Raw genomic sequence first — 12,853 nt, 5'->3', positions numbered from 1 at the left:
TTACACTGTCCACCTACCACATACTTTACTCCCGACCAGCAGTTGAAGATCATCGTACTGTGATGGTAAACATGAAGGAACGTCAGCTGATTGTTCTTCTTCCGCAGGATGATTAGGAGCTGTACACAGAGAAATGAGCAAAGAGCTACAGCTAGCAGCTAGCAGTGTATATGCAATGCAAGTTTATGCAATCGCCTAACATGTGAATGATCCCCATCTGTAGCTACATCATATATGAGGACAAAAAAGATATGACATATCAAACATGAGGTGCTAGTTGCTATGGTGATCTATGCCTTGAATAAAGCACCAGACAAAAGTATTTTTTTTTCTTCTTCGCAGCTTTAGCAGACACAGACACCGCAGCATAAGGAAGGAGAAAAGTGCCTGTACTAAGGGCTAGAAGGAAAGGAACTGAACGTGCAACAGGAAGCATAAATACTGAAACATACTGAGAGGTGACAAGGGTGAAATCAAAAGGAGTAATTTTCAGGAATGAAGAACAAAGAAAATAAGAGCAAATGAGAGAAAGTTAAATCATAGAGTCAGGGCAGCAGTGAGTATTGAAAGAAAACGCAAAGCCGGTTGGTCCAGATAAAATGGAAACGTGTAGGAGGAGCAGCGAGGTTTACTTGGAAAGTGAGACATTGTATGATCACTGGAAAAAAGAGAAGGAAATTCCCAAGAGTACGACTGTGCCTTTGGGGTATTAGGTGCATACAAGGCTGTCGCAAAAGAAGAGCTGTACTGCATGAGGACACTGAGAGTAGCAGAGACGTATGTGATGAAGAGCACAATGTTAATCGTTTTAAGCTTTGGAACATCCTCGCCAGAAACAAAAACTTACAGTCAGCACCAGTGGCAACGTGGAATGATATATTCCTGGAGCTTAAGTTAAGATCAAGTCCATCGCATATGCAAAAAAAAAGCACTCATTCAAGTAAATATTGCTGAAATGCTCCCACTTGCTAGTCTTTAAAAAAATGGTGACAGTGTGGACTTGAACCCCACCCTCTGCTTTAGCCTTACAGCAACGATTGTCTGCTCGACTGCATCCCCACCTGCTGTTCTATTCTTTGAAAATGTCTACGGGCCAACAAACATTTACAACATTTTTTAATCTCGTTGTTTTTGAACAGCACCTAATGTGGTGGACCCTCCAAAGAGGGTCTCAGCATTGATCCTGAGAGTGACAGATGGGTTTAAGATGAAGGTTCAGTTACACTCTGAGCTTTTCCCGCTTCCAGTGGCAATGGACAGGCTGATAGAGCATATCAAGCAAGCTTGAACTATGATGACCAGGTTGACCCGAACAAGTGGGAAGTGAGGATGAAGAAAAGGTGAAGAGGTGGAGAAGAGCAGGGTGGAGTGGATGGAAAACAATCAGGAGATACAAGCAACATTTAAAGGGAAGGTTTAGAAGCTGGTACGGAGGCGATGCTGCTGTGACACACAGGATCAGGAAAGAGTGTATCAGCTTAGGTTGGGCTGTGTAGATACATACCGTGTCACTGAGCTCTATGACCTTAGAGAAGAAAAACCACCAGCACACTCTGGCCATCTGGGGAAAAAGTGTAACTTCTGTATAAACTGTTTGTCAGGTATGTATGATATGCAGCCTGTGAGGGATCAAACTTCTCAACAGACACACACACAACAAACAAACCACAAAATATACTCAATGCATAACTTTCTTACCCTCATTGCCAGCGGACTGGTGCTGTAATCTACAGGCTGACACAGCAAGCTGTAGTTAAGGAGCCAGGATGTAACAAGGAACTGAAAATAATCAGGCAGTTATTCATCTTCACATATCTCATGAAACAAGACTTTCTAAAACACAGTTATTAATAAATTAAATACTGTACAGAAGTATTTTAACATGTCTGCTTTGGGTCATGCAGTCAGGTTTATCAAAGTATTTGGAAAGTTTGCATCTGTTCACCACCACAATGGATTTTCAAGGATTAGAAAATTGAGGTTATTGACACTAAGATTTCCAGCTGTAGTTAAAGACGTTAATGAGGATATTGCAGTAGCACTTCAAGAAGAACAAATAGATTTTTTTAAACATGTTCCTCTGCTTTTAAAGTAGTCCGATAGCCGACGACGTTTGGCTCACATCCTCATTTTTTATGACCAATATGAAAATGACAATACCCGAATAACAAGAACTAATTCATGTTGAGGAATTTATGAATTTGGGAGTGCTACTAGACTCGAAATGATCCTTTAAAAACACGTTTAAAAAGTAGTGAAAACTGTAAATGTTAATATACAGAACTGTAGACATATCCGCATATCATTACCAGACACAGCAGCGATTACATTGCTGCACTCTGTGATACTGGCTCATATCGAATACTGTATTACTGTATTGATGTGTTTCCGTTATTGTTATCTATACTGTCCTCTGTGTCCACTCTTCTTGTCATTGTTTGTTCTAATATGATGTGATCACTGTTTTTAAGGTAAAACCCAACAATCAAGTGACACCCGCTGAGTAAGCACAGAACAAAAACCAAAAAAACTAAAAAAAACTCCCTTTAACAGTAAGAAGCCTAAAGCAGGCTCAGGGTGGGGCAGTGCATGGGGAGACAGTACAAACACAGACCAAGGAAGAGAGGACAAAAACTGAATGACACGCTGCAGTCGTGTAAAGACACGTGGGCAGTGAAAAGAGGGGAGTGGTGAAGAAGCGCTCAGTGCATCACATGAAGTACTGCAGCCGTCTGAGACAACAGCAGCGTAAATGAGGATCGTTCAGGGTCACCTGATCTAACCCTAACTACAAGCTTCATCAAAAAGTAACGTTTTGAGTCTAATCTTAAAATCACAGCGTCTTTCTCGTGAACCATGCATTTATTACTTCCAGGCTGGACGACTGCAATTCATTATTATCAGGAAGTCCAAAAAACTCCCTGAAAAGCCTTCAGTTAATCCAAAACGCTGCAGCAAGAGTCCTGACAGGGACTAGAAAGAGAGAGCAGATTTCTCCTGTTTTGGCTTCCTGTTAAATCCAGAATTCAAAATCCTGCTCCTCACATACAAGGTCTTAAATAATCAGGCCCCATCTTATCTTAATGACCTTGTAGTACCATATCACCCTATTAGAGCACTTCGCTCTCGCTCTGCAGGCCTACTTGTTGTTCCTAGAGTATTTAAAAGTAGAATGGGAGGCAGAGCCTTCAGTTTTCAGGCCCCTCTTCTGTGGAACCAGCTTCCAGTTTGGATTCAGGAGACAGACACTATCTCTACTTTCAAGATTAGGCTTCAAACTTTCCTTTTTGCTAAAGCATATAGTTAGGGCTGGACCAGGTGACCCTGAATCCTCCCTTAGTTATGCTGCAATAGACGTAGGCTGCCGGGGGATTCCCATGATGCATTGAGTTTTTCCTTTCCAGTCACCTTTCTCACTCACTATGTGTTAACAGACCTCTCTGCATTGAATCATATCTGTTATTAACCTCTGTCTCTCTTCCACAGCATGTCTTTATCCTGTCTTCCTTCTCTCACCCCAACCAGTTGCAGCAGATGGCCCCGCCCCTCCCTGAGCCTGGTTCTGCCGGAGGTTTCTTCCTGTTAAAAGGGAGTTTTTCCTTCCCACTGTCGCCAAAGTGCTTGCTCATAGGGGGTCATATGATTGTTGGGTTTTTCTCTGTATCTATGAAGCGCCTTGAGGCGACTTTTGTTGTGATATTTGGCGCTATATAAATAAAATTGAATTGAAATGAACCCAACAATAGTAAGGACAGATGAGGCTTTGCTACAAACATCTAGACGGACTAGTTCTGGAACAAGATTCGTTGGACAGACAAAACTAAGACGAAAGTTTAGCAGAAAGTGGGGAAGAAAAGAAGGATTCAAGGTCCAAAACACACCACATCATCAGCCAAACATGTTGGAGGGGATGTTGTGACAAAAACATGTACGACCGCAAGTTAAACTGGTTCACTGGTGTTTATTGATGATGTTACTGCTGATAAAAAGAGCATGTAGTAGTCTGATGCCTATAGCACTATAATCTCTTGCTGACCTGAACCCAACCTGCAAAGCACAGATTGGACACGGGTCTCAGTACCCTTTGAACTGAATCTATAAATCTTCTCTTCAATCACAACTGAACTCTATATTTGAATCCATTAGGTTGGTGCACAGATGCAAGTACAGAGACATTGTGCCACTGTTCAAACACATCATTGCTTTGCTCATAAGCTGGTTGGTTAATTAGTTTTCCTGTTATAACAGAACAAAGAAGCAGCTTAAACACACCTCATGGCACATATACACAGACAGGCCAACCATGGCGAAGTTGTAAACAATGAGGACCACTTTGAGCTCAAAGGGTTCTCTGTGCTTCATCAGACGAGGGCCGGCCCAGATTACAAACAGATAAAGCAGGAAGATGAGCGTCACCGGGACTGGGGAGTAGACCAACAGCCAGGGGTCTGTTCTCTTGTCTGGATAGCAGGAATTGCAGGTTAGATATAATTTAAAAATGAACAAATGTGTTAAAGGAAAGATCCAAAGTAAAATGATGATTGGAGCTGCTGTGATCTCACAAAATTCTCACCAATGATTCCTGAGATGTGGTTTTTGTCTCAAGGCTGCTCAGGAAATGCAAAAAAGTGAACCTTGCTGTAACTTAGTTAATATACACTCCCCGGCCACTTGATTAGGTACAGTGTTGGACCACCTTTTGCCTCAATTCTTCATAACACAGATTTCAACAAGGTGCTGCAAACCTTCTTCAGAGATTTTGGTCCATGTTGACATGAGAGCATCACACAGCCGCTTGCATTCTACCAACCCACCACAAAGGTGCTCCCGTGACATCTGGTGACTGTACTAAGGGACCATGAAAATACCCCCACCAGAGATGGGCAGTAACGCGTTACTTTTTAAAGTAACGGGTAAAGTAAGGGATTACTATTGCAAAAACAGTAATTAGATTACCGTTACTTTCCCGTAGGAACACTGCGTTACTAAAACCGTGATTTCTTTGCGAGAATGTCTCATGACAGTGACGTAAGCGAGTGCGACGTTCGTGACAACAGCTGTGTGCAGATCAACAATGGATCATATATGGAGTGCGGAGAGAGTATGAGCGTGCAGCGTTTAAAGCGTGGAAGTACTGACCTTACTTTGAGTTTGATTCCATAAAAAGTGACAAAAACATTAGCGTCCATTGTGCGTGGGAAGAAAACTTCTTTTTACAGCGAAAAAAACCCCTAAACTTCCGAGCAAGCACCGAGTAGCTACCACGTAATGGGAAACTCACAGAGAAACTGGCGGATTCTTCCACTGATCGCTGCGGCACACCTGCACCAGGGTAAACCTCCGCCTACCCCACTCCTGCTTTACAGGTGAAAATAGAGCAACAGGACCGCTAGTCTGTGACTTTATTTATTTTCTGCTGTGTTTTACTTGCATCTATTTGAAAGCGTGAGTGTAAACACAAAAAAAATATTTTATGTGCTGGAATGTGCAGAAAATAGGTTTAAATGTTAAACTAATTTCTTCCAGTCAGAGAATGTTGCATATAATTAAATCTTTGCTTGATGCATAAAGTTAAAAGATTAAAACTAATAAAACAAGTTTTAAAAAGAGACTTTTCCATTTGATTACATTTTGTATGATGGATTATGCAGAAAAAGTAGAATTGGTCTGAAAGATCTATCACTTTATCACCTGTTCAGGTTGTAAATCGTGTTTTTAAAAAGTAACTAAGTAACTAATTACTTTTGAAAATAAGTAATCAGTAAAGTAACAGGATTACTTTTTTGGGGGACTAATCAGTAATTAGTTACTAATTACTTTTTTCAAGTAACTTGACCAACACTGACCCCCACACACCATTACACCACCTTCAACAGTATGAACTGTTGATACAAGGACGGATGGATCCATGGTATTCATGCATGTTTCAGATTCATCAGTACAGGCAGCATTTTTCCAGTCTTCTGTTGTTCAGCGTGCAAACTGTAACTTCAGTTTCCCGTTCTTAGCTGACAGGCGTGGCGCCCATCTGCTCCAAGGGATTTTTATTTTTTGTTTTTGAGTTACAGTTGCCTTCCTATCCTCTGACCTTTGACACCAACCAGGCATTTTTCAGCCAGAGACCTGCTGCTCACCCGATATTTTCTTCTTTTTTTGGTCCATTCTCTATAAAATGTAAATACAGTTGTGTGGCAAATATAACTGTGTCATGTGCCATGTGATTGGCTGATTAAATATTTCTCTAACAAATAAGGTTGAACAGGAGCACCAGTGAGTGTACATGTACATGTGCTGTTTTCAAGCATTTATGAACAAGCAGCTAAGATCAAGAAACTACTTTTCTCCATAAACATTCTTGGTGAGTGAGCTTGGATGCCTGCTGCTCCTCTATGCCCATTACAAAGATAATTGTAACAAGACAATAACAAGATAAAAAGTGTCACGCTCATTCAGACAGTCATGTGGCAAAAACCACAGAGCAGTCATTGTGAAGCCGAGCTCTGGAGCACATCTGCGTCTTCCCACTCATTCAATAGACTAAGACAAGGTTTCCTTTTACACTGAAAATCTGCCCAACAACCGCACGAGACACAGAGATGCAAAAAGAAAAAGCAATAAAAGCATAACACACATGTGGGAAAATAATCAACATCATACCTCCATTGTCGACTATCCTCTGGTGTACAGACAGGACAGTTTGCCGTGCGGAATCCATCTGAGAGCTTTCAAGGATTTTAAACAAAAGAAGAAGAGGAATAAAACCCCTCAAACGTCCTGCAATTCAAGACAGCAATTTGTCCGCTGATGCTCAGACGCAGTAAACCTTTGGACTGGGCTTAAAGTTCAGTAAATGTGAGCCAAGTGCAGCTGCAGCCCTGCGATAAAATGAAGACAGACTGGAGCAACCAGCCGTGCCAGAAACAGCCGCGCTAACGTAGGATCGGCTGCAGCTCAGGCAAACAAACCAAACACTGCACGGTGACACAAAGCGTCTTTCGCTCCAGTTTTTCGATGTACAGAAACCGTGACTTCGATCACTTCCTGTTTCATTCGGCTCACTAAGGGGCGCTGTTTCCCTACAAAGTTTGGCTGATGAAGACTTTTTTACCTCCTTACTTACGCACAGACAGTCAGACGAGGTCATTTCAATACAAATAAATCCTTCAGAATGTAAAGTGGTCATTATTGTAAAAAGATACTTCAATCATCTTGATTTTGCCTTACAGATGTTGGACATTCAACTCACACATGTCACCAGCTCAAGTGAAGACTAGAGCTTATCTTTTATTTACACTTCTTTCCCATGTTACAACTTTATTGTGGCAACAAACATGACAATTATGAAACATACTAAGTGTAAAACACGTAGTCACATGAAATTACTTAAAATCCTGCAGTTGGTTTACAATGAGACAGAAATTAGTCGTTAAAAAATAATAACATAAAATAAAAATCACACAATACAATTTTAATTAAAAACTGATTGCTATATTAATACCTTAAAGTGGAAACAGCAGTGATGGCGATATTTAGGTACATGCATGTGGAAAGGCACTTTTCAGGGACACTAACAACATTCCTCTTTCACAGTCTTGAAGAAGGAACTGAGGGAGAGCTGTCTGCTGCTGCTCGCTGCACTGAGTTTGTTCTTTTTAGAGCTCTGCGGCTTCTTGTTATCCATTATTCCCGAGTCCTTTTGCCTTTTTCCATCCTAAGACGAGCAGAGACAAACAGTTATGGTAGGATTACATAATAAATTATCTGAGCAGTTTTACAAATGTCGAGGCTCACCTTTGTGTTTTTTTCCTTCAGACTGTCCACAGAATCATAAAGCTTCACAATCTGCAGGAGATTTAATATGTTGATGTTTCACACAGACCACACAAACACAATTAGATGCTTTTTTAAATACGTTACAGAAACGTGAGACAATCTTGACGACATTTTACACATTTATGTGTATTTTCTGTGACATTACTGGGGGACTATTTGTTTATGACTTTACATTCAGTTTTATTCGATCAGCCTTTGACCCAAAACATTTGTGTGTAGTAGCAGAACAAAGCAGGAAACATTCTTTATCTGACTCCACCAGTAAAAAAACCTGATTTAAACTTGTCTGACTTCCCCTTTGAACATCTGCACTGAACCATGGAGCTCAAAACTGCAGTAAGAACACCGCATGTGTCAAACTGACTTTCATGTTGAGGCTTTTCACAGAGATGAGCCAATAAAAGATTTTTGTGTTTGTTTTTTTTAATGAAGAGTGCATTTTTATCTGCTTGGCTCTTCATTTCTTGTTTTTTTTTTTTTTTTTGGGGGGGGGGCATTCTTGCTTATTTGTTTGGGGTTTTGTAATCGATGAAGTCACGGAAAGTTGTGACCGAACCGCAGTTTTTGTTCTTGTACCACCAAGCGGTACCTCAGTGTGTGGGTTGCCAGTATTAAGGGAAGCTACACACTGTGACTTTTGTTCTGTTTAAGTACTTTGTTTTTGCCTTTTATGAAAAGGTTTGTGGTCAATGTTAAGGATCAGCAGGTGATGATCTGAATCTGTTTGCATAGTGAAAATGAACTTTGACTGACAGCACGAGCCACTGCAGCCCCATTTTCACTATATCCAATATATATTTGGAAAGGTAAAGGCAGGTTGTTATAGCATGCTTTCTCTAAGTGACAATCAAGTCCACTCTTATTGCTGCACAGACAGAATTCACTCAGACAGTGCATAAAAAAAAAACAACCACAAACCTTTTTCAGTCCTGTGGACACAGCAGCTCCCTGTAGAGCAGATCTAGTGAGCCACTGTGTGTTTTCAGTCAGTGTGTGTGTGTCCCTCTCCTTTAAACACACACTGTAAACCACATAAGTCTGGTGGATGTGGGAGAAGATGTGGACCACCTGCAAACAGCCAACCAGTGCAGCAGAGTTACACAAACAGCTTATTTCCTATTAAAGGCAGATGACAGAGAGCGTCTAAATATCAAGCTTACCTCTCCCACATACTGGAACAGGTTTTCAGTTAAATGCGTTCCCAGTATTCTGCTGATTTCCTTGCAGAGCGCCCCCTTCTGTTTCTTCTCAGAGTTTTCAACCTCGAGCAGAAGACTTGGAAACTCCCACAAGCCTGCCAACAAACCTGCAGCCCACCCAGACAGATTTACTTACTTTTACCGTTTTTTATGTGTGTCTGAATCAAGCTGCACAATGACTGAGACATCTACCAAAATTATAGCCTGCATCCAGACCAATGCATCACTCCTAACACTAACAGTTTTCTCAGTGATTCAAGCAGTCTGATTCAGTCTCGTTATCAGGATAGAATTGTGCACATTCTGAATCCAACGCTCGACCAGCACAAGCTGATGTTGCAATCAGTGCTAACCTTTGCTTGGCCTCTGTATGAGCAGGAACCTTTCTTCCCCGTCATCTCCAGGCCTCTTCACCACACAGGTAAGAGTTCGTTCCACTCGGGGTGGCTTCTTCGACGGCTTTCTGGGGAAGTTCTGAACACCCAGCTCATCATCCCAGGGCTCCGAGGGACACAGGGGACATGTCACACTGTTCGCTTCACATATAGAAAGATACTTTTAATTGCAGGACTATACAGACATCTGAGAGGTCTGAAGGGGAGGAGACTTACTGCAGTCTTCTATGTCAGGCAGCTCTGAAGTCTTTGTACCCAGCTTCCCCAAAAGCTTCTTAGAGTTTTGCTCTTGTTTGACAAAAACCTGTGCAGACACACGACATGCCTCATGCCATTAACTGGAGAGAATCCTTTCTAATCTGTGTTAGCATTGTCTTCTTCTGTGTTCGCATTATCGGTCCTTAGTGGTACCAGCCGCAATTTGAAATCATCCCAACCTTGTGATAAGAGTGGCAGTGAGACTGCACGGGGCACTGACTGCACAGTGGCCCTTTAGGGGTGCAGACTCGTGCTCCCAGCTCCATCATGGCCTGGTTAAAGTCTCCAGGTCTCTCAGGATCCACCAGCAAATTGGCCAGATCCCTTAAACACAAGAGAAATAAAAACATTCAAAAGCTTTCCGTTTACATATTATTTTGGTTTGGAGGTGAATCTCACCAAAGTGCCTCTGTCACTGCTGGACTTGTGCTGTCAGCTCCAATCGCCCTCAGGCGACACAGCACCCGAATGACATTACCGTCCACAGCTCCGGTAACCTAGACAAGAGAGATCACATCACTTATGAGTGATTAATAAGAGAGTACCTAAGACTTTGCTCTGCTGCAGATATCCATGTCTAATGACCCACCAGCCCCTGTGCAATAGAGCCTATAGCTGCAGCAGTGTAGCGTCCCACTCCAGGCAGCTGTTTGAGCAGGCTCTCAACCGTCTGAGGCATCTGTCCCTTTAGCTCTGACACCACCTAAAGGAACATATAATGAACACCCAAACACAGAAGGTGTGAGACTTCTCCGCAGACAGACTGTTTAGAAGTGTTAGAAAAAGGGAAGAACACAATCAGACCTTCTGCGCTCCTTCATGCAGCCTTCTTCCACGGGAGTAGTAGCCCAGGCCTGCCCACATCTGATTCACCTCCTACCAACCAACACAATCAGTACATTCAAATTGAAAACATCATCATTTTAAAATCATTGTATGTGCATTTGCTGCTTTAAGGCATCACCTCTAGAGTGGCAGCTGCAAGATCCTGGACTGTGGGCCACCTCTGCAGCATAATAAATAGAAGCTTTAAGTTGCACACAATGAAATCAGTGTCACAAGAAGTCCAGTGCACAAGAAAGCTACACGATGCACACCTTCATCCACTTGTTGTAATAGTCTTTTACTGTGGCAACCTGAGTCTGCTGCAGCATTATTTCCGAAACCCATACTGGAAAAAAGCACATCACTTTAAGCAGCAGTTAAAGATGTGTACATATGTCAAGAATGCACCCAACTCTTCTCACCTCCATATGTCCTGATGTTGATGTCTGACTCTGTTATAGCCTGTAGAAAGTAAAGAAAGGCAACGCTACAAATTTCCTCTGAGAAAAAGACTAAAAATACGACAGAAACCACCAAAACACTGACATGGCTGAACCGTTAACTTTGAACCAACCTTATTTCTATATCACATGTTACATTAATGTATATTAATGATGACAACGAAGTAGTATAATATAGTTTCTTTTTACCAGAGTCCTCCATGGCAGCTCTCTCTTCTCCTTGTTGTACCAGTTAAGGAGTTGAGAGCGAAAGCGGACGACATCAGCAGGATCAGGGAAAGTGTGGTACGGAGATGGTGAGGAAGCATCTGTGGTTTCCTCTGGAAGACCAAAAACACAATTCTCACTCAGACTAAAGAAATCTCACTGAAATCATATCTGTCTATAGTGCAGTTATTAAACGTTTCTATTGTATACTATAATAATTATGATTATTAGATTGAAACAAGTCCCATCAGACATTCATGCCATTTCTTGCAGCAGTATCAAACTTTACCCAACACGAGCCTGCAGGTCCCGGTTTGGCTGCAGGACGCATCTGTACTGCTGTAAATTCTGAAGCTGCTAAAACATTCTGGCACTGCTTAAACAGTTTAGCATCATTTTTAGCATCACGGAAAGCGATGTGTTTACTTTCAAGTATGCAATGAAAGCTGAAATGTAGATCTCTCTACGACGCGCAGATATTAAGTAACAGCAGCGTGGTTGGTTGCTACCTTGTTTCACTGCTGTCTTCTTCCGCTTCGGTAATGCGCTTTCTACCACCTCCACTGCGGCTCGCTTGCCTTTCTGCATCGCTGACCGTAACCTGCTCATAATCAGAAATAATATAAAGCAACCGTTTCTGTTTCTGTCCGCACAGCAGGACCAGACACGTTTGCTTCATGCATTCATTTCTGGCTCCCGCCACGTTAAGGAGCGACGGTCCCGGCTCATCCAATTAGCTGTGAGGAAATCCGTTACGTATGCTAACGTCAACTCCGGTGGGCGGGTCAAAATAAGACTTCAGTCATTTCTTTATATTTTGCTAGAAAAAAATGATAATAGGTGCAACGATTTATTGAAAAATAGGCAAACATACATGGAAATACAGCATATAAGTCAAAAACAGAGTCTTTAACAGCCTCCTTGTCATTTATTTAAGTATCCTTCAGGAATAGTTTTCCAGGTTGCTTGAGCGAAATGCAAAGCTCTTCTCTGGATATTGGCTCCCTTTCTGATCTGTGTCAAGATGATCCCACATTGCTTCAATAACATTAAAGTACAGTCTCTGAACCTGCATCCAATCCACGATTTAGAGAACCCTACTGTGTGTCTTTTGGCTGTGTTTGGAACCATTTTCATGTTGAAAAATGAAGCAGCTGCAAATCCGATTCTTTCCAGATGGCATCACCACAGCCCTACCCAAGGAGCTGCAGGTGTCCTTCTATGCACACTGTGTTGAATCTGTACTGGCATATTGCACACCAGTGTGGGCTGCCAGCTGTCCAGCACTCCAGAAGGTCATCAACACGACACAGAAGATCATCACCTGGTTGAGCCGTTACCCTCGGGTAGATGGTACAGGACAATTAAAGCTAAAATGAGCAGACTGAAAAACAGCACATATCCTAGGATGTTGCAATAATAAATAACAAACAACAAATGAACAGTGTTATGCCCCCTTTGACTCAAACACACACAAACAGCAAACACACGCAGCAGGTAATTATCAAAAGAGTTGCCGAGAGCCAAGGACCACTCATGAAGTGCTACAGAAACACCTGGAATAAGCAGGTTACTGTTTCAAAGAAAACTATAAGTACTGCTGTCAACCACCATGGCCTGTATGCACACTCACCACATACGACTCCATTGCTTAAGCATGCTGAAAAACATTTAG

General features: G+C 42.0%; 2 protein-coding genes across 2 annotated transcripts in view; both read right to left on the bottom strand.

Annotated features, from left to right (window-relative positions):
- Positions 1–7,005, bottom strand: part of elovl8b (ELOVL fatty acid elongase 8b) — a 9,442-nt gene extending 2,437 nt beyond the window's left edge. The window contains exons 1-5 of the mRNA XM_084921673.1: positions 6,658–7,005; positions 4,273–4,460; positions 1,699–1,779; positions 1,505–1,561; positions 5–119 (exon numbers count right to left, since the gene is read on the bottom strand). Coding sequence (XP_084777799.1) covers positions 5–119; positions 1,505–1,561; positions 1,699–1,779; positions 4,273–4,460; positions 6,658–6,715 — 499 coding nt within the window. The 5' untranslated portion in view covers positions 6,716–7,005. The remainder of the gene's footprint in view (positions 1–4; positions 120–1,504; positions 1,562–1,698; positions 1,780–4,272; positions 4,461–6,657) is intronic.
- Positions 7,006–7,259: 254 nt separating this feature from the next.
- On the bottom strand, positions 7,260–11,897 carry mutyh (mutY DNA glycosylase). The gene is made up of 15 exons (XM_084921672.1): positions 11,688–11,897; positions 11,161–11,291; positions 10,933–10,972; positions 10,783–10,856; positions 10,650–10,691; positions 10,490–10,561; positions 10,275–10,388; positions 10,085–10,182; positions 9,865–10,009; positions 9,644–9,731; positions 9,386–9,568; positions 8,994–9,139; positions 8,752–8,901; positions 7,792–7,842; positions 7,260–7,711 (listed from the first exon to the last, which is right to left on the bottom strand). The coding sequence occupies exons 1-15, from the start codon at positions 11,785–11,787 to the stop codon at positions 7,568–7,570; spliced, it is 1,578 nt and encodes a 525-aa protein (XP_084777798.1). The 5' UTR covers positions 11,788–11,897; the 3' UTR covers positions 7,260–7,567.
- Between the last annotated feature and the right edge of the window lie 956 nt (positions 11,898–12,853).

The sequence above is a fragment of the Perissodus microlepis genome, chromosome 23 (genome assembly GCF_051167445.1).
Source record: "Perissodus microlepis isolate ML-2025 ecotype Zambia chromosome 23, ASM5116744v1, whole genome shotgun sequence".
Classification (NCBI taxonomy): domain Eukaryota; kingdom Metazoa; phylum Chordata; class Actinopteri; order Cichliformes; family Cichlidae; genus Perissodus; species Perissodus microlepis.
Note: the sequence above shows the minus strand (reverse complement) of the source record. Positions and strands in the feature narration are given on the sequence as shown.